The sequence below is a fragment of the Gavia stellata genome, chromosome 14, assembly GCF_030936135.1.
Source record: "Gavia stellata isolate bGavSte3 chromosome 14, bGavSte3.hap2, whole genome shotgun sequence".
NCBI classification, from domain to species: Eukaryota; Metazoa; Chordata; class Aves; order Gaviiformes; family Gaviidae; genus Gavia; species Gavia stellata.
Window position 1 is genome coordinate 185,062 of NC_082607.1, and position 19,388 is coordinate 204,449.

Below are 19,388 nucleotides of genomic sequence, written 5' to 3' on the forward strand. Positions count from 1 at the left end.
ATGGACAAAAGGGCTTGGGTGTTTTGAGGCTGGTGCAGAACAGGCGTGTGCTCCCCTTATGTAGTTGGGGGGAGCTGAGGGACTGCGAGATGGGTTTGGGGTCAGGGTGAAGAGAGCGGCATGAGGAAGGGTGGCCAGAGGACTTCAGGGCAGGATGCTGGATTTGGTGGGATGTGGAACACAGTCCCCGCAGCAAGAGGTGAAGGCAATCAGATAATGTAGGGCTTCATGCTGTACCTGCATGACCTTACTGAACTCAGCGCTGTTGGAAGGACAGGGCCGGCCATGGGCCTGAAGGGAGAGGGAGGAGGCAGCACTCCTGCCTAAATCAGCACATATCGCACAGGTGTGTTCAGTGTCCCTGACCTTCCAGCCTTGGCTGTATGTATCTGCACTTGCAGAAGTCTCAACTGCACTTCTTACCAGTTGCAACACTTCACAGGTTTTTGCAGTAGGCTGAATCAATAAATGATCCAGGCTATAAATCACCTTATTTTGGAGGCTTTTTTTTTTTTAAACTTCTCTTTTCATTGATCTGTTTACGTAATCGCAGGAATACACTTGCGTTAGAGGTCAGAGGGGAGGTAGAACTGAAATATGGCCTGGGGAAAAAGCACTGGAGGTGGAAGTCCAGAGAAGCTACTTACGCTGGTTTTGCTAGTAGAAAAGCTAAGCCTGTAGGTTCTGGTGCTACCTCCACACCGAAAGAGTAACTTGGTCTTTCCCCAAGTCTGTCAGGACTTTAGGATAGCTTAGGCTTTTTTGTTCAATATTCTGCAGCAAGATTTTGTTTGCAAAACTGTTAACCATCCTCACCAGCTTTTTATGAACCTTCTCTGAAGAAATGCTTATACTGGAAAGCTAGAACTCCTCTTATGTTCTAGCACAAATGCAGTTAATGAAGCCCCCCTCTACTTTAGACTAACATGAGTATGCCTGAGTGCATAGTTGAGACCATGTGCATCTGAATATGAGTGAATGGGAAAAAATTATGGCACTTCTGCCCTGTACAAAATATTTTATTAAATACCAAAGATTATGGGAACGAAATGCTGAATTCATTCTATTAAAATACCATCTTTGAAAAATGCTTCGGTACATTACAGCTTCAATCTCCTCCCCCCCCATCCCCCCAGAAAAGCCTACCTTGTTCTTTGGTGTTAATAAATGCAAGCCAAATTGAAACAAGAGTTTCATTACTCAAAAGAACTGTAAGGTTGAGGGAACAGATTGGACATTCGTTGCCAAACTCCCGCAGTGCCTCATGCAGTGAAAATGAATTCTCAGAAGATATGAGGCAGGGAGAAAACTTGGAACAAGGCCCTGGTCTCTGGAAATGGAGTTGCACTTTTCATCTGCTTAAAAAATGTTCTGAAAGGACAAGCTGTTTACTGCAATCAAAGGGTCTTATTCAGAGCATGGGAACACCATGTGTCATTTTGCCTGCCAGATTATTTCTGGGTTTCAGAAATCAACTGCAATGGAAAGGTTGTAAAAGGCAAATGCTGCAGTGCTGTGGAACAGACAGGACACATCAAACTTGATCAGATCACCTGCTTCCAGAACCTCAGAGACACATCAGAAATTAAATTAAAAGGGGTATTTGTTATTCTTATTCTCTGTGGAGAGGGAGAAAGATGTGAAGAGTTTGGTATCTGTTACAGAGATGGAATGGAGCAAGGACTGAACCAGCATAGATTTCACATGTTTCATGTGCTTTAAGAGTCTAGATCTATGGGTAATTATGCTTGTGCTGTTGCTCTGCTTGTGATGTCTGGCTACGAGGTTGCTCAGTACAGAATTGGGAGGTAATGGGCAAAGATGGCTTGTTGCCCAGAATGTCCCACACAAGATTGGCAGCAATTTGCCATCCTAGTTTCTGCAGCCTTGCTGCAGTGTTGGCTGAGAGAAGAGGCCAGGGTTGTATGTGGGTTGTATGTCCCTGTAATACTTTGGGCAACTGGATGGTTAGGGTGAGTGAGGTTACTTGCACTTGCAGGTGAAGTGCCAATGAGGAGCGAAGAACCAGACTGCGATCTAGGTAAAAGGTCTAAATGGAAAACCTATTTTTTTAAATGAAAAGAGATTTCAGTGTGTCAGGGTAATGTAGGGAGTGGATTAAAATGAAAAATCCAGCAGGTGAACTGTGATAATACTTCCTCTATAGAGACATGAATCTGCTTTTCATTTGTATAACTGAGAAGGAAGCCCCCAGAGCCTTCCTAAATAGTCTTGCTCTGGCTGGGAATAAGGAAATTTATTTTCCTACTTTCTTTCCAGAAAGTTTGAAGTAAGCAGCGGTGGTACCTGGAAACGGCCTTGGAGTACCAGCTGAAAGGACATTTCACATGCAGCATGCCTTTTTTGACTGGGATTAACAACTATGTGCTAACCTTTTTCCTGGAGTAATCAATGACAAAAAAAATGCATTTAAAATCAGTGGGTGCAAAAGGTTAAGCTTTGGGTGATGCAGAAATGAAGAAAAAGCCCTTTAAACTAAAAAAAGGAGAGAGTGTGACAAGAAGATGGGAGCTAAGGTGGTTTTTTGTTTGTTTGTTTGCTCCTGTTGTTTTCTATATTATTTTTTAACTCAAACTTGAATAAGCCAAGAAAGAACCATGCTGTCTGCCTTTCTGTGGCTTCATAGTTTAATCTCTAATTGATCTTAAGACATTTGAGCTCCATGTATTGCCCAAACACCATGGCCCTTTGAAATTGTCAGTAGAGCAGTGGGTGGCAGAGTAGTCAGAGCATATCTGGCCTGGCAGTTGTTGCCTTCTTGTTTGAGTGTTATTCCCTGGAGTGGGGAGAGCGACTGCTGATAGGGCAGGGAACAAGGGAGAGGGGCCTCTGCATCTTTTCAGTGCTATTGGCTGGTTTTGTTTTCTGGCATCTATGAGGCTTGAGCTTTGGAGACTAGCCATCGAACATCCTGTTTTCACTGAATCTGTCTCTGTTCTTCCCAGTCTCTTCTCCTTTCTTCTGGTTGCAGAGTTGCTGCAATAGCACCAAGGTAAGAATATGAAATGGCACTTCTTGGCTCATTTCTCGCGTGGGGATTGTTATGTTTGAGCAAGAGGTATCTGGCATTCTAAGCAGATAAAGGCAAGTTTAGCTGGGATCTCAAAAATCACTGTGCTCTTTAGAGAGTTAGGCAACAGAGGCCAATAACGTAACTCCAGATTTGCTGAGTGCTGAATTAATCTAACCTGCTTAGAATCATGCTGTGTGGATTTGTATGCAGCAAGTATTAAGCAATGCCTGCACACTTTTAGTCTTTATGCTCAATCCTGCCCTTGTTGAAATTAGTGGAAGTTTTAGGGTGAAGCTGCATCAAGCCTCACGTATTTTGGGCTTGTCAAGGACAGCAGATGGGCAGTAATTCTCTTGTGCCATGAGCGTGTGACCAAGCTGCAGCTTCTAGCCTTTTTGATAAAGCTGAATGAGGTGCTGTATGTAGTTCTTTACTTCTGGGAGTCTCCCCTGCTGCAGGGTTTGTTTCTCTGCTGATCCTGGATGGAAAGGTTTGTTGCAGAAGTGACCTGTGACTCACATGCTCAGCACTTTCTGAAAAAAGGAGAGGAGGAACAACTGGAATTTCTGTGTGCATGGTCTCAGCACACTGAGCAGCCATCTCTGGGTAGAGTCCAAGTAGGAAAGATGGGCTTGCTCTGTTACAGGAAGAGAAGGGCCAGCACTACAAATGCAAGGCATAAGAGAAGGTTGGATGGAAATGTGTAGGAATGGAGGAAGGGAAATGGAGCGGTACATACAGTCAGAAGTGGATACCTGTGGGAGAAGGACAGCCCTAGTCACTTTCTCAAGAACATCCTGCCCCTATTCTGCATCTCTCCTACATGCTCCTGAGACTACAGAGATCCTTGGTTTCCCTCCCTTCTTAGAATAATGTTCATAAAGCAGGGCTCGAGTTTCTCCCAGGTGTGTTGGATTTTGAAGAGCAAAACAGGGGCTATATTACAGGAGATAAGCAACTGAACATGCTTTGCAATGCCAGAGGCCTTGGCAGCAGGTTCTGGTGCTATTCTGAGATGTCAGACAGCCCTGAAGGAGAAGGCAGTATGTTGTTCTGCATTTCTATGTAGTGCAGGAATCCTGCATAAAGATTGCAGGTAAGGAGCAGCTTCTTCCAGAAGGGAAGGTAATTCGGCTCAGTGGGACTCTGTACAGGGAAGACTTAAGGAAAAAGCATAACTCAGACAACCTAAATGTTCCCACCAGGCAGCAGGGTCTCTTGTGAAACTTGTTATGCCAGGCTCAACACAGCAGATTATGTTAAAAGACTTGTTTGGCGAACAAGCTGTTGATGACTGTTTACCTCTTTGGCACATGGAGGCCTCCACAAGAGGAGAAAGAGGCTTGCGCTTGTGGAGGAAGAAATTGGGGGTGGAGATGGAAGAACTAGATGAGGAGAGAGACAGTGGAAGGAATGTCTTGGGAATGAGAACTTTACCTCAACTGAGTTTATTGCAATGATTATCTACAGTATATGAACAAATGTGGTGAAACAGACTCTAGGCTGTGTGCTCTGTTGCCATGGGGAGAAGCTGAGAGACAGAGCAATGCAAACCAGATGTTTGTCATTTTGTTTGATGCATCTCCTGAAAAGTGCTCAGACAGTATGGTCATGGAGCAGAGTCTAGGAACAGGCACTGAACGTGATGGGAGATGACAGAAGTGCCTTTTTCCCTACAGGAGATGCAGGTTTCAGGTACAAAATGTGCTTTAAAAGCACTGGAATGAGGTACCCTGGAAAACCTTCCTGCTCCAAAACTTTCTTTACTTTACTTCTTTTAATTTGTGTTCTTCTCTTTTTGACTGAAGATAAACAAGAGTTTATGAGGACTTGTACCTCCCTCCTCCCTCACAGATGGAAGGTTCCAAGGAAAAAATCATCCTGAATATTGGAGGAGTCAGATATGAGACATACAGCAGCACCCTCCGGACCTTCCCAGGGACCAAGCTGTGCAGCCTAACAGAGCCCCATGCCCCAAGCATCTACGACTATGATCCCACCACCAAAGAGTTCTTTTTTGATAGGAGTGCTGAGATCTTCAGCTACGTGTTGAACTATTATAGGACCAAACATTTCCACTGCCCCATTGATACCTGTAGGTCAGTCTTAGAAGAAGAGCTGGCTTTCTGGGAAATAAACGAGACACAGCTAGCATCCTGCTGCTGGCTGAAGATGAATAACAAAGAGGTGCAGCCAGAGGAGTTTAACTTTTGGGATGAAAATGAACGGACTGATGACCAGTGCCTCATAGTCCAGACAGACAGAAGGGATTTCAGCTGGCGAACCAGATGGCAGCCAAAGATTTGGTCTATGTTTGAAAAACCCTTTTCCTCTTTCAGTGCTAAGGTAATACTATATGTGGAGATGGACACAGCCTGTGTCCTTTGGGATTACTGGAATGGGCCCATGAAAAATGCTAATGGGTTCATGGCTTTGATAAGCATGCTTTGAATCCCAGATCAAAAAATAAAATAAAATTATCTCTTCTCATTAACAGACACCTCCTTCTCTCCTCCTCTTGTCCCTGTTCTCTGTACAAAATGCATGCCTCATGCTTCTTTAAAATGTCAGGCATTCAGAACAACAAACACAAGTCAGAGACTGGAGAGGATGTTTTCTGTGCTGCTGGTATTTCTGGAGCCAACATTTAGTGCTGAAGAGGCCCTCAGTGTGAGTCTGTCTGTGTTACTCCAGCTGTCAGACATTTCCCCTTCCTTACAAACTCCGATGTAGGAGTTCAGGTGTTTTTTTTCTTTGACTCCAGTCTTCTCTATTATTTTTCAAATCTGGAAGGAGAAAATGCACTCCATGTGAGCAAAACAATGGTGATTTGAGAAAGATTATTTTGGGATGGTACTGTGCCTGTGGAGGGGGTCCTGCAGTTGTGGTGGGGCAGCGAGGTTATGCGACACTTGTTTGTTGGACTAATTGCATGTGTGCCCTTTCCTTCCTCTGCAGTGCTTGGCTTTTGTTTCTCTGCTGTTCATCGTTGGAATTGTCATCATATTCTGTGAGGAGACCAAGGCACAATTTGAGTTCTTTACTGCTAACTTCACCTCTGTTGGCTATTCTGAGGTCTCCCATGACGACCATGAACCCTATTACCACCAGGCTGCCTACTTGCTTCATCTGGAACTTTTCTGTGTCCTCTGGTTTACTTTTGAGTTCTCTGCGCGATTTTGTTTCTGCCCAGACAAGAAGTTGTTCTTCCAAAATCCCCTGAACATGGTTGACTTCCTCTCCCTATTCCCAGTTTATACTGAACTCTTTGTGGCTGGGCAGATTCAGAGAATGCCAAGCCTGGGGCTTTGGTTGGGCTTTGTTCGCATTGTCTATCTCCTCAAACTCCTGAAGATATCCAAGCTGATAGAAACACCACTGATCCTCAGGGTTCTGTGCTACACCCTCAAGTCTATCCTTAGAGAGATTTGCATCCTGCTGATGATTTTGGCCTTTGAGACCCTCTTCTTTGGCTCTCTCTTTTTCTATGGGGAGTTGCTGGGCAGCCATCCCTCCTACACAGGGGAGCTGCACTTCACTGACATTCTTGTTTGCTTCTGGTGGGCTTTGATCACACTCACTACAGTGGGCTACGGAGATATTATCCCTCTCACCACAGTTGGCCAAGTGACGGCAGCCTTAGCTGCGGTATTTGGCTTGTTAACTATTATCATCCCAATACCCATTTTCCTGGTGAAATTTAAAAGCTATTATGACATTGCGGTCTTCAAACAGAAGCTGAAAAGGAGCAAGAAACATTAACACTTCAGAAGCTCTGCTCCCCTTTGCCTTTAGCAATAAACCTTCAGCACGATTTATTCTCTTTGGTGGGAAGGGAGTGCAAATAGTTCTTACCGCATTTACTTGCTGCCTTAGCATATTTCAAACCATTGGTGAGGCCTCAGGTTGCAGTACTTGGTACACAACTGATCAGACCTGTTGAATCCCATGGGTCTTTCCCATATTGTACTTCATCCCATGCTCTTTTACATGCCACAGTTTCCCTCTGTGATCTAGCTGTTTGGAGACAGGCTGTGATGCTGCATTGTAGCCTGAATATGCACCACATCATAGACCAGTTCCATGATCTGGGGACACAGCGTATTCCCTCAGCTGGCATACAACCCATGATGCTAGCTATGCCCTCCGTTGCCTGACAGACCATAATCTCATTTTGCATGCTGGGAAAGAAGATTTGTGCATGGTCCTGCTCTGACAGCAGGGAGGAAGCATGGTTTTTGGTTTTTTTTTTTAACAACATTCTGTTTCCTCATTTTACCTAAACAAGCCAGTACATCTGATTTGCCTGCACTCGCACTGACACACTGATGTAAAGAAGGGAGCAGGCTGAACTGAATATCTGTGATCCTGAGAGCCAGCACTGTTTGGTAACCTGCTTTGCAGGCTCACAGGAATTGCTGTGGCATTCAGCAACAAGGGAGCCCTCTGACAGCAAATCCTTTTTGGCTCTGCTGAAGTCAATGGCAACCTTCCCTTGACCTCAGTGACATCAAAATTTCATCGAACACTTCCGGTGGATCATACATTTCAACAGTTCTTGATTTTTGTGTAACAAATTCACTGAGCTATTAGCCAAAATATCTATATGATCTTTGCTGTTCAAAAGGAAGAACATAATCTACAGTACTCAATATAATTTTAATGTCGTTTGCTTTCTTAAGGCATAGATATAAACGAGGAAGATTTATCTTTTAACTGCATAGTCTTAATTGTTACCTACGTTTAATTTTGAAATAACAGATATTGTTGAGGTATGAAAAACCCCCACATCCCATTGTTTATATAGCAGGATGATGTGCTAAGATTATTTTGTTTAGTAAGTAAAATTTCTGTATACAATAATATTTATGTATTTAAATTTCATTAAGGCTGTATTTTAATTGCAATTTTGATTAAGTTTTGTCTGTCACTATGATATTTCTGTTCAGGATAGCATTTTAAGGCTGCTTTATTTTTATTGAAACACCAGGTGACTTCTCTCTATTCCAGTGCAATTACAATTAATTAGTTTTTGTCTAAAGAGAAAGAAAAAACACTGCAAACATTTCAGGCACAAAGCACATGAGAAGTTGGAGACACCCTGGCAGTGGAAGGAAGGTCTAGGTGTTCTCCTGCATCCACCTTTGCTATGCATAGAGTGGAGGGAGTGAGCAGGGTAAAGCCACGCATGCTGGTGCATAGGAATTTTTCTTAATTAGATCGAAGTGGTGCTGTGTCTTCTGTGAACATATATAGTTTTCTTGTAAATTTATATTAATTGCAACAGTTTAACAGAGACTTAGCAGGCCTGTTCTCAAGTTTTCCCCAGTCTGGGAAAGGGTCCATGATACAATCATAGGCCATGACCCCATCTTAAGAATCCAAGTCAAATCCACTGGAACAGTTACATGTTACTGGCGGTGAAGTTAGGAGGTGGTTCAGAATGCTGCAGTGCTTATTTCTGTGTTTAGCCAACTCTGCTGGTGTACATCCATTTTTCAGCAGATGCTTCACAGGATACAGATTTTCTGCAATTGAGGAGAGCAGCCTTCACTGCTGCCCCCAGAAGAGGGTGCTCTCTAAATGCACATGGCAGTCCCATTTCTGCACAGGAAGCATGATGTGAACATCAGAACAGGGTATTACACTGCTGTTTGTAACATGACTCCATTTAGATCCAAATGTATATTCCTGTCACAACAGTTAGTGTCCACTCCTGTTTGTTGTAAGAACAGCAGTTACAGCAGCAACATTAAGCCAATGTCGATGTGACAGAGGAACTGTAGTTCCTCTGGATCAAAGGATCTAACCCTGCTGAGAACTCAGCACTGGGTTCATCAGAGGAAGATTACGTACTCTAAGCTCAAAAAAACCTGCATGGAGTTGGTGGCAAGCAGAATTGGTTAGATCAATAGTTGTTGTTCAGTTAAAGAGCAGTATATGGAAAATCATCACCTATGAAGTGTTGCCAAGCTTTAGTTGGATTTCAATGCCTTGCTCGTGATCTTTGTAATGTAAATGTTATGGTATCCTTGGGGAAAGAGTCTCATTTTCTGAGAGTCAAAGTGCTATATATGTAAGGAAAACAATTACTTAAAACATACACAAAGAAAGTGCAATGAATGATAAAATTCACTCCAGAGAATAATCACCCAGCCAAGTTTCAAAGTGCCAAAGACAGAAATTATTATCTTGGCTACATGCTGGAGTTGCGTCTTTTGAGGTTTGTCCAGTTACCAGAGGATACTGTGGAAAAATAGCTTTCTGTATATAATAATATATAAATCATAGAACTATCTCCATGCTAGGGTTAGGGGTTTGAAGGCTTGGAGAACAGATATCTTGGGGGTCAAAATAAGATTAGTGGTTTCCAAAAACCCATTTAAGTTATAGCTCTCATTCGTGAAAACACCGGAAGGCAACTGTGTTGAAATGGTAGGACATGGATCACAGACTGTCCTGCGGGAGACTCTAAAGTACTTGTAACTTCCCTAATCCTTAGGGTGTGTTTCACATATGCCTCAAAGCAAAGAGAACTTGCTCCAAGATAGAGGTGTTGCCAAGGTAGATGGTCCTGTTATTTGCCCAGCCCATTGCCACAAGGTTAGCTGGATCACTTGAATGCGAATAGAAAGTGTTTTCTTACAGTACTGTTTTCAAAGTTTAATACCTCCTGTTGTCTGCCTTCAACCCAAACTAGATACGCGTCCAAGCTGTGGCATTCATGAGCATATGCATGGATGCAGGACTAATTCAGCTCCAGCAGTGAGGAGTGGCTGTACTACTCTGGTTTCACTGACATCTGTGTGTGGAAGTCCCCTGGCAGTCAAAACTACAGGATCTGCTCTTGAATCCAGGCTCCTTTGGGCCTTCAGGCATCCTCAGTCTGGTCCTTTGAGGGTATCTGAGTCTACGTAGTCAGTAAAGCGTGGGTCTAGCTTGCTCTCAGGACCATCTTGTGGATTTGTGCCTGAAATGTCACCTCAGCCCACGCCCTAGAGTGGAACAGGCAGGGACAGCCTGAGCAATCCCAGCATCTCCTGGCCAAGCTCTTCTGCTTGTGTAGAGCAGGCAGACGGGACACGCTTTTGCCACGTTGCTAATAGCTAATACCACAGCCAAGCACACTGCAGGCAATTTGATCGCATGCTATATAGCCTGTCTGCGACTGGTCAATGACTTGTGTTATTGCGGTGGGTTAACCCTGGCCAGCAGCCAGCTGCCCACACAGCCGCTTTCTCACTCCCTTCCTCAATAGGATGGGGAGGGAAAATAAGATGGAGAAGCTTGTTGGTCGAAATGAAGACAGGGAGACCACTTACCAGTTACTGTCATAGGCAAAACAGACTCGACTTGGGGAAAATTAAATTACTGCCGATTAAAATAGATTCGAATAGTGAGAAACAAAACCAAAAATTAAACCAACACCTTCCCCTCCCCATTTTTTCTGGGCTCAACTTCACTCCTTCACGCCTGACTCTTCTGCCCCCTCCCACTACCAGCTTGGCTGCCAGGCTCAGCTGTGCCCTGCGGTGGGTCCGCTGGAACTGGCTGGAACCACCTGCGTCTGGCACGGGGTGGCCCCCACCTCCTCCCACAGAGGACCCCCTGCAGCCTCCCACCACCGGCACCTCACCACCTGCACCCAGTGCGGTTGTGTCACTGAGCATGTGCACCCCTGTCCGGAGATCACTGAGCTCTCGAAGCCCTGCCGTGCTGGAGCAGTGGGATGAAGACGGGGAAGAGGCCACGCTCCCAGCTGAAGGTGAGCACAAGGATGAAACAATCCCTAATGCACAAGCTCATCTGCCGCCAGCTCAGCGCAGCAAACTTAGCCTTCAGCGGTGAGTCCTGGAGCTAGAAATCGCAGAGGAGATGCTTTCCCAGCACAGGCTGTTCGTGCCAGCCTGACTGCTGTGCTGTCCCTTTTTTCATAGCTGGGCCGTGGACACACAACCGTAACAGAGGGCATGGCAGGCTCTTCCTGAAAAAAGGGGAGAGGATACGAGCTTTGACAGCAGACTGTGAAAAAGCCTGTAGCAGATTTCGGTGCTGAGAAGGCTGGGATTCACAATAGAGAGCACGGGAAACTGGTGGCATTTGACATAGGTGCACTGCCCTCAGCCAAACCCTCAACTTCCCAGTCATGAGAGCACTGGACATTACAAGACGTGCTTTGCTGCGGTATTAACCACCCAAATGGGATTCAGGTAGGAGTCTTTTGTGTACAGTGAAAGTGGACCTTGTGAGGATTCCCATCCCAGAAGGGAGCCCAGCAGTTGGTAATGTGCTTTTATTTTGAATCAGAATAAAAAGTCAAGAACTGGATATCTCTTAAGAAGCAGATTGTCAGATGCAGTGGGGGCCAGCAGCTCCTGAAGGGTCAGGGAGCCAGGAGTCAAGCACAAAACCACAACTGCCAGAGCAGGGTCCTCGTCAGCCAGGACCCAGCTACACAGGACCAAGTGAGGTGAATTGAACAGGGCAGACCCAGAGATGGCAGCCAGATTCAGCCAAGACTCCTCATCACGAGGCAAATTTATGGTGATAAGAAGTGAATCTGCAGACCAGGGTCAGGATCACGTCCAGTGACAGTTACCAGGGTCACACAGTCCAGTGATCACCAGGTGGATCCAGAGTGAAACAATCACTTTGAGAATACCAAATTGTCTCATTTTGATTCAGTAAAACCACTTGATTGCAATAAAGGCAAAGCAAAAGAAAACACCTATATGTGTTTAATATGCAAACACAATAATGTATCAATACAGATGTAATGTCCAAAGTAAGAAAGATCTAATGAGGCATTTTTAGCTCATCAAAATCCTTCCATCTTTATTGATCAGGAAGTAAAAAAACCCACTTTCTTAGAATCATAGAATATCTCAAGTTGGAAGGGACCCATAAGGATTGAGTCCAACTCCCTGCTCCTCACAGGACTACCTAAAACTAAATCATATGATAAAGAGTACTTTTGACTTCTTTTGTGAAAATATCAGTAAAAAGAACACATTCCTGCAAAACAGCTTAGGATTTCCCAGCAGAAAATTCCCTTGTGCATGCTGACCAGTGGTGCTAACTTGTGCTGACCTCTGAATGAACATGGAATAGATAACAGCTCCCCCTCCTTTCACGTTCCCAGTGCTCCCCAGTGTGGAAGGATGAGGAGTTGCTGGTCACTGGGAAACACCAACACAGCTTCACACAGTGCAAAAGTGATGGGGAAGAGGGGCCTGTTCTTGGCAATATGGCTTTGCGAAAGCAGATGAGAGTCCCTTCCCCTCTCTAGACCACACTTCTCTCTCTCTTGTGGAGCCTCTTAGCTGCAGATTTCCCAAGCAATAGGAAGGAGCACTGTGAGGAGTTGTGCTTTAGTGACTGATAAGGGAAAAGCATTGCTGCCTGCTGGTGTTACCCACCGTAAGAGCAGTTTGTGGGACAATTCCCTGATGACTCCAGTGCAGCCCAACAAAGGAAGATACTGAGGCTTATCCATGCTTATGACCTGCTCCTTTGGCCCTGCTGGGGAGCTGCTTGGCTTTCAATCTCTTTAGCAGTGCTTGGATGGGAGTAGGGAGTCAGGTCTCGGGACACAGATGATCTAGGAGTAGATGAGAGCAATGGAATGGGGATGGATTGTACCGGACTCCCAGACTTGATTTTTAGCTGTGTGGCTTCCTTAACCAGCCATGCTATGCACTTTGTGCTTAGAAGTCACTATCTTCCTAGGTTGCTGCATTCACCCCAATGCTTGTTTTCTTACCCTATTCCAAAACTCCTCTTTCATTTAAAAATATTTAACACAAATTGTCTCACAGTGGGTTAAGGACCAAGCTGTTCTGATGCCCTGTATGATAAATAAATTTGTGGTCATGAGGTCTCTGCTAGACCCCCACACCCTTTGGCACTTACATGTGAGCTTTGTTTCCAAGCTGGGTTTCTGAAGAAGTGTGTTTTGTGGCTGCTCCCCATCCCAGCCAAGCACTTTCAGACTAGTGGTGTCCACTCATGAGGAGCAGCAGAGAGAGGAAGACCAAAGCCCTCTGCAGCAAGACAAAATGAGCCATCCTGGTTATCAGTTTTCTTGCTCGAATGAGATTTTGAGGCGTAACTGCTCAAAGTGAGGGTCTTCGTTGCAGCTGCAAGTGGGAGCCTGACCAAGGTAGACAAGTGTGCTGTGTCCAACACCGTTTTCTTGCATTGATTTGCAGCCAGTTTCATGCTCCATCTCCCTACCCCTTTTTCCACAGAGTGGCAGCAAATTAGCTGATGCAATTTGATCTTCTGTCTTCCGACACAGTTGCAGACTTATGAGGTGAGCAGGATTCAAACTGAGGTAGAGGACTGCTCACAGTGGCCATGCATCACTGTTAGATAATATTAACTCCTACTTGCTTCCCAGCCGGTGACAGCCTGAAAGCAGTTAAAAGTTCAATGCTCCTGTCCCTCTCTCTGAGTCTGTTTTCTCAATACTGTCTACACTCGATGGGCTGAATTTCCAGTGATTTTAGCCATGTTAACTCCATAGCATCCCCAAATACTCCAAAACATGTGCTTGCTGCTGTGGTTCTTGGGGTTGTGACAAGTCTGTGCCCGCTGTGCTTTGAACATGGTGCAGTTATTGTACCCAACCTGCCCAAGGCTGGGACAAAGAAGCAATAAGTCCCTTGCAAGAAATTTCTTGGTCAAGTGTTTCATTATTGGAAGGGCCACACCCCATCCACTGCTTCTCTCTTCCCCTACAAAAGCTATTACAGAGATGGATACTGTTCACAGAAGGGATAGGATGTCAGACTTACTGTACCCATGAAATGGATGAGAGGGGCCACTGATGCAGAGAAACAAGACATATTCTCAGTTACCCTGAATACTGCCAGCAGCATGACTGGTGAGAGCTTGTTGTACCAGTGAGGGCAGTGACTTCCCTGGGCCCTCAGGGTATGGAAAATGCAGGGTCCGGTGCAGCACACTCCCACAATCATTCAGCCTGCATCTGTACAGGGCAACTGCACAGCCTGTCTGTGGGCAGAGTGACTCAGCAGCAAAGGGAAATTCAGTTGCAGATGGTGAAGTCAGAGCCTGGTGAAGCCCCAGGCTCTGACTCACAGAAAGCAAATGCGTTTGACATATGCTGGAAGTGAATGAAAGTTCCCAAATCTGGATGTTTCTCAGGACTCAAGAACAAGCACCCTCATGAGATACACTGACTCTCAGATGGTCATGCTGTTAAACTTTCACTCACTGAAGTGCAAGTAGTGCCCCTTCCAGATATTTCTGCCTTTCTGTGTTTCTGTGCAATTGTAGCACTGGTCTCCTGGACATACTTAGATTTGATGTTGTTGTACTTATCCGTAAAGGTTTTCATTCAGATCCCACAAAGTTTGCAAAGCAGTGATGGAAGATCCTTGGTGACTGAATGATGCGAGAGTGTGCGTATGTATTGGGGGGGGGGCTGTCCACTTGCTGTGGCCAGGCAGCTGGTAACCACTATGATGCTACCACACATTGAACAAACTTGTTTTCAGCCTAAAAGTTGTGCCTGGAAAAACAGCTGCTTGTGGTAAGGCTCAATCCTTCCTACCTAATGCTCTGAGTATCCTTCTTTCAGCCCACCCCTACCTGCAGAGGAGCATTGGAGGAAAACTGGTGAGGAGTGACTCTCTCTTACAATTCCCCACCAAAGGCCTTAATTGCAGACACCCTCCCTCCTGGCTGCCAAACTGCAGAAATCATTCTCCAGTGAGGCTACCTTTGCCACTATTTAAGAAGGAGGCATGGATGATGTAGTGAGGTTGACGTTAATCTACTGCTTTCTTGGGTTTCTTTGAAACAAATCTCCATCCCACCATTTATTTGGGAGCAAAATATGAAGTGAATATCCTTCCCTCACCCCAGCCTTCCATGAAGCTGACCCTCTGTGCCCTCTGTGTTAGCAGGGTTAAGAATCATATCCATATCTATTCACATGGTTCTTGGCAGCCAGTATGGTTTCATAGCGTAGATCAGGTTGTAGTTTTAGGCTGTTGCTTTTTGTCTGTTAAGAAGATTGTGACAGAGTGCACAATTCTCTCCTTTCACATTGCTGCCTCAGAGGTATAATAATTGGAGTGCACAGGACTCTTCGTCTTTAAAGTTCTTCCTAAAGATGACCTAATTAGTCCACACAATTTACCAGTGGGAATATCCTTACGATTTGTCTTTGGGATTATTAAAGAAAGGAAAGCCTCAATCCTTCATTCAGCAAAGCATTTGAGTTTGTGCTTCATTTTAAGCATGTCTCGGAGTGAAGTACATGTTTAAGTGGGCTTAAGATCCCAGCTACCTGCTTGGGGCAAAAGCTTCCTATTTATTCCGGACAAGCATAGACCCACACTGGAGGATAATGTGAGCATTGCTGGGATGGTCTTCCCCTCACAGCCCTGATTAGCTGCCTCAAGTAATAACATCATTGGTAATAACATTGAGGACATAGCACCAGTGGCTTTAATGCAGTTTGTATCAGCATGTCACTGACCACAGATTAGTATTTGAGTAACTTGAAGTGGTGAACTCACATCTTCATGGTTCCTGTTCCCTCTGCCAACTGCTGTAAATTGCACTTTACACTTGCAGCATAGATGCAGGGTGTAAGTGCCTCTGACTGTATTTTTTTTCTAAAAGGTTTTCCTGCCTTTCTGCTCTTGAGCTTTATGAACTGGAGATCTGCAATTTCTAAACGAGCTGAACAGAGCCATGGTGCTCTGAGAAAGACTTACTGCATCCTAGTAGTTTTGCAGAGTGACTGTCTCAGGCTCTTTGCTTTTCCATTTGGGAGATTTCTTGGCATGGTTTAAAGCTGTCCGTGTTGCTGATGTTGCGTGAATGGAGAAAAAGAGACAATAGAAATAAAGTTATTTTATTTGCTACTCTCTCCCTTCCTACCCTGTTCGTGTCTAGACTTAGCAGGATGAGACAAGAAAGGAGCAGGGAGATGCGGCAGAAAAGGGAAGAAGACAGTTGCATCAGCCAAGTCTCCGTTACCTCCATCAGCTGGGACAAGTGTGGCCTCATTCTCTGCCTTTGTTTCTACCACCTGTGCCTAAGACTTGGTTAGCAACTTAGAGTCTCAGCAAGGATAAACAAACACACCATTTTATTATCCAGCATTTTCTCAGCTCCAAGAAGTATCATTTGGCCTGAGGATGATTCATGCCAAGGTCAAGATGCTGAACCCTCTCACTGGACAGGGGATGGGAGAGGGATGTTTCCCATACTGGAGTCATGTGTTCCTCAATAGGGATGCAACGTCCTTCCTAGCTGCAAAATAAAACAAATGTCCCACTGAGGAAGCTTACGAGGTCCTGTTTCTGGGAAGCACATAGTTATGCTCTACCAGAGGATTTCAGGGAGAGGACACTCATATGGTTTCAGGGAGTGCCCTTTCCACTATTTTGTGGCTATAATCAGAGGAGCTCATGGCCAACACACCCCAAAAGAGCATACACAGAAAAAAAGGATTTTAGAGCAGAAAGCCCCCTCTTTGCAAATCTATCACAGTTGCTGAAGGTGTGAGAAAAGACCTTTCTCCACAAGGATGGCTAAATGTAAGACACACACCGGGATCTTCACGTGGTTGCAAGCCATGAAATTCCCATGTCACTGAAAACCAAGGGACAGGAGAGCTCAAGGAATAGAGACAGGGCTCCTGTGGGTCTCTACCATTTCCTTGCAGCAAGATAAGTTGGCATACAGTCTAGCAAGAGACAAGTTAGAAATTAGCCTGATTGTAGACCCTGCTGCTCCAGTCTTTGTTTCTGTATGTTATACACCATGGACCTTTTTACCTATAAAAAGCCCAATTCTCTCCTGAACAGGCAGAAATTCTGTGGACTCAGTGATATCCTATGTCAGGTTAAGTGCATACTGTGCTAAAAAAAAAAATCTTTAAAGTGAATTGCCTTTTCAGTTTCACTGGACACCTTGTCTTGTGACAGAGTGTAGAAAGGAGACCCCAGCGTATCTTGAGGTATGCTTCTTTTACACATCTTCATTTACAGAAAACTTCTCTAATATTTGCCATCTTTCTCACCTCAGATTTTCTTCCACATTGCTGTAAATGACCTGTCTCTTCATACATCCTCCTTCAGCTCTGGCAATCTTGATATCTGCTCTAGAGTTAGCCACCCCCAGCTGCTCCTTAGCATCCCCCAACTCTGAGCTGCTTGTGTGAGCTCTGCTAGCCCAGTGCAGTAGCAATGAGCTGGAAGGATATAGTCATGCTGTATCCTTCAGGGAAACATGAACTGCCTGCCCCAAAGCCAATTAGTGTAGCAGTGCTCCTGTTTTTCCTGGAATCCCTTGTCTTCTGGATACTTCCTTACATCTTCCTCCTTCTTCCCTCCATATAAGCAAGCTGAAAGGGACAGAATATCTAACATGCATGCTGTGCATCCCTGGTCCAAGCAGTGCCTGAAACCCAGCCCAACCCCAGCACCTTCACTCACCTCTGACTGAAACCTGATGGTGGCCTCAAACTGTGGCACAGTCTCTGGGTAAAGTTCACTTGCATCCTGCCTCTGACCCAAGCCCTGAAAGTGTGTCCTCCTCCTCCACACATAGTCCATCAGCCTATGCCGTGTATTTTCAGATGTGCCTGTGTGCCACTGTTTCCCCAGCCACAGGGAAATTCAGAAGCAAAACTTTGCTGGGGAGATCTCTTCTGTGACTCATCTGTGCTAGGGAGGGGAGAGTTTCTTTCTCATTTCTGCAGCTTGGAGAGGTACATCCTCTAGAGCCTCAGCAGGCCAAGTTTCTGACTTGCATCCGGGCTGCTGTACTAACACAGTGTGTGCGGGGCCAGCGGGGGGACTGTGCTCTGTGTGAGTGATACGAGGGGAATCATCCTTTTAAAATATGCCTGTCTCCCTCCCCTGCTTTCCTTTTTCCTCCTTCTGTGTTGTCACCTTGTAGTATTTTAATCGGAGGAAGCAGATATATCAAGGAAGTCAATGGCAGGGGCGAGGTGGGCGGGGGGGGCAGAGAGGAAGAGGAGGAAAATCACATCACAGCCCAGTCTGCCAGTGTAAACACTTGATGATTTCCTGTTATTGTAGCCTAAAATGTACCATGACATCATTTGCAGGCCTCCCAGAATCACCCAGAAGGAGGAAAAGCCAGCATTCCCAGCCCGCCCCCAGTGTGAATCCAGGGGATTCAGACCCTATAAGGCAGTGAAGCTCTGCAAGCAGCAAAGATAGAGTTTCGAAAGCTTTCTTGTTCTTGGCAACGTGGAAATTTCACAAACAGGAAAAACTGCTTTTACTTTTCCTAAAGGGGAACCATTTATGCCTCATGAAATATTGATGCCTTGAACCATGGTTACTTTAGAAGCAGAGCTGAAATACAAGAAATACTCTCAGCTGAGGACAAGCACAGGGGAGCCCCTCACCAAAATCACATCAGTTCATTGTTCCCAGGCATCCACTTTTTTATAGTAGCCACTTTTATTCCAAATCACTCTACAAACAGGTAGTAAAGTCAAAAGCTGTGGATTATATAAACCAGTCCAATATGGGATTAATCTGATAATTTTGAAAGGCGAAGCTAGCCCTCAGTATAGCAGAGATTGCCAGTGAAATGTTCTTCCTCCTTTCCTGAGCATTAAATCAATAGAGACATTTACCCGGAAAGTGAAGAGCCAAGCTCTTCTGAGCCTGGATACACGAACTATCCTGGAATTTGACCCAACAGGTCAGATTTGTGTCTCAGTTACAGTTAATCCTGAATCACTGCACTCGGTCTGCACCACTGTGAGGAAGAACAGAATCGGGTTCACAGAGATAGGCTCTCATAACTTTTCTGAGAGGGATAATAATTAGGCTGATTCCACACCACACCCTTCAGCTACGATCTCTTTGGGCAGCCTTTCAGATAGACCATCGTGGGATATCTGCAAAATTTGTTTTTTCCTAAGCAAGGTAACAAACTTCATAAATACAGTGCTGTATTTGTAATCATTTGGATTCATACCCTCCCTTGCACACCTGCCAACTGCTTGGCCAACATCAGTAATTATAGTGGAACTTTTGGTTCTTGAAACAGGAGGAATGAGTGTTTTCATGTTATGTGTAAGGAAACTGAGGCACTGAGATTAAATGAACCAGTGCTTTATGGAATAGAATGTATTCTCTTAATGTGGGCTTAAACCAATCCTATACCTCCAAATAGTATCAGAAAATTAGATTTGTCTTACCGTAAAGTAGGTTTAGGCTGAAGAAAGTCAGCCTAGAGAAGAATGATACAAGCAAGTCTAGTAAATAAAGCACACGTGGGATTGACGTTAAGAAGAAACAGAATGGTCGTGCCGTTTACTAGA

At 45.0% G+C, this 19,388-nt stretch overlaps 1 protein-coding gene across 2 annotated transcripts; it reads left to right on the forward strand.

The window, feature by feature from the left end:
- Positions 1-2,975: 2,975 nt before the first annotated feature.
- LOC104262794 (potassium voltage-gated channel subfamily C member 1-like) lies at positions 2,976-6,885 on the forward strand. 2 transcript variants are annotated; one of them, XM_009819266.2, is made up of 3 exons: positions 2,982-3,013; positions 4,889-5,380; positions 5,993-6,885. In XM_009819266.2, exons 2-3 carry the CDS (start codon positions 4,889-4,891, stop codon positions 6,794-6,796), a joined length of 1,296 nt encoding a protein of 431 aa, XP_009817568.1. In that variant the 5' UTR covers positions 2,982-3,013; the 3' UTR covers positions 6,797-6,885. The 2 variants fall into 2 exon arrangements, 1 of the variants encoding a protein (XP_009817568.1); XR_009484293.1 differs by lacking the exons at positions 4,889-5,380; positions 5,993-6,885 and adding an exon at positions 4,843-4,868 and having other exon boundaries at positions 2,976-3,013.
- The last annotated feature ends 12,503 nt before the right edge of the window (positions 6,886-19,388 follow it).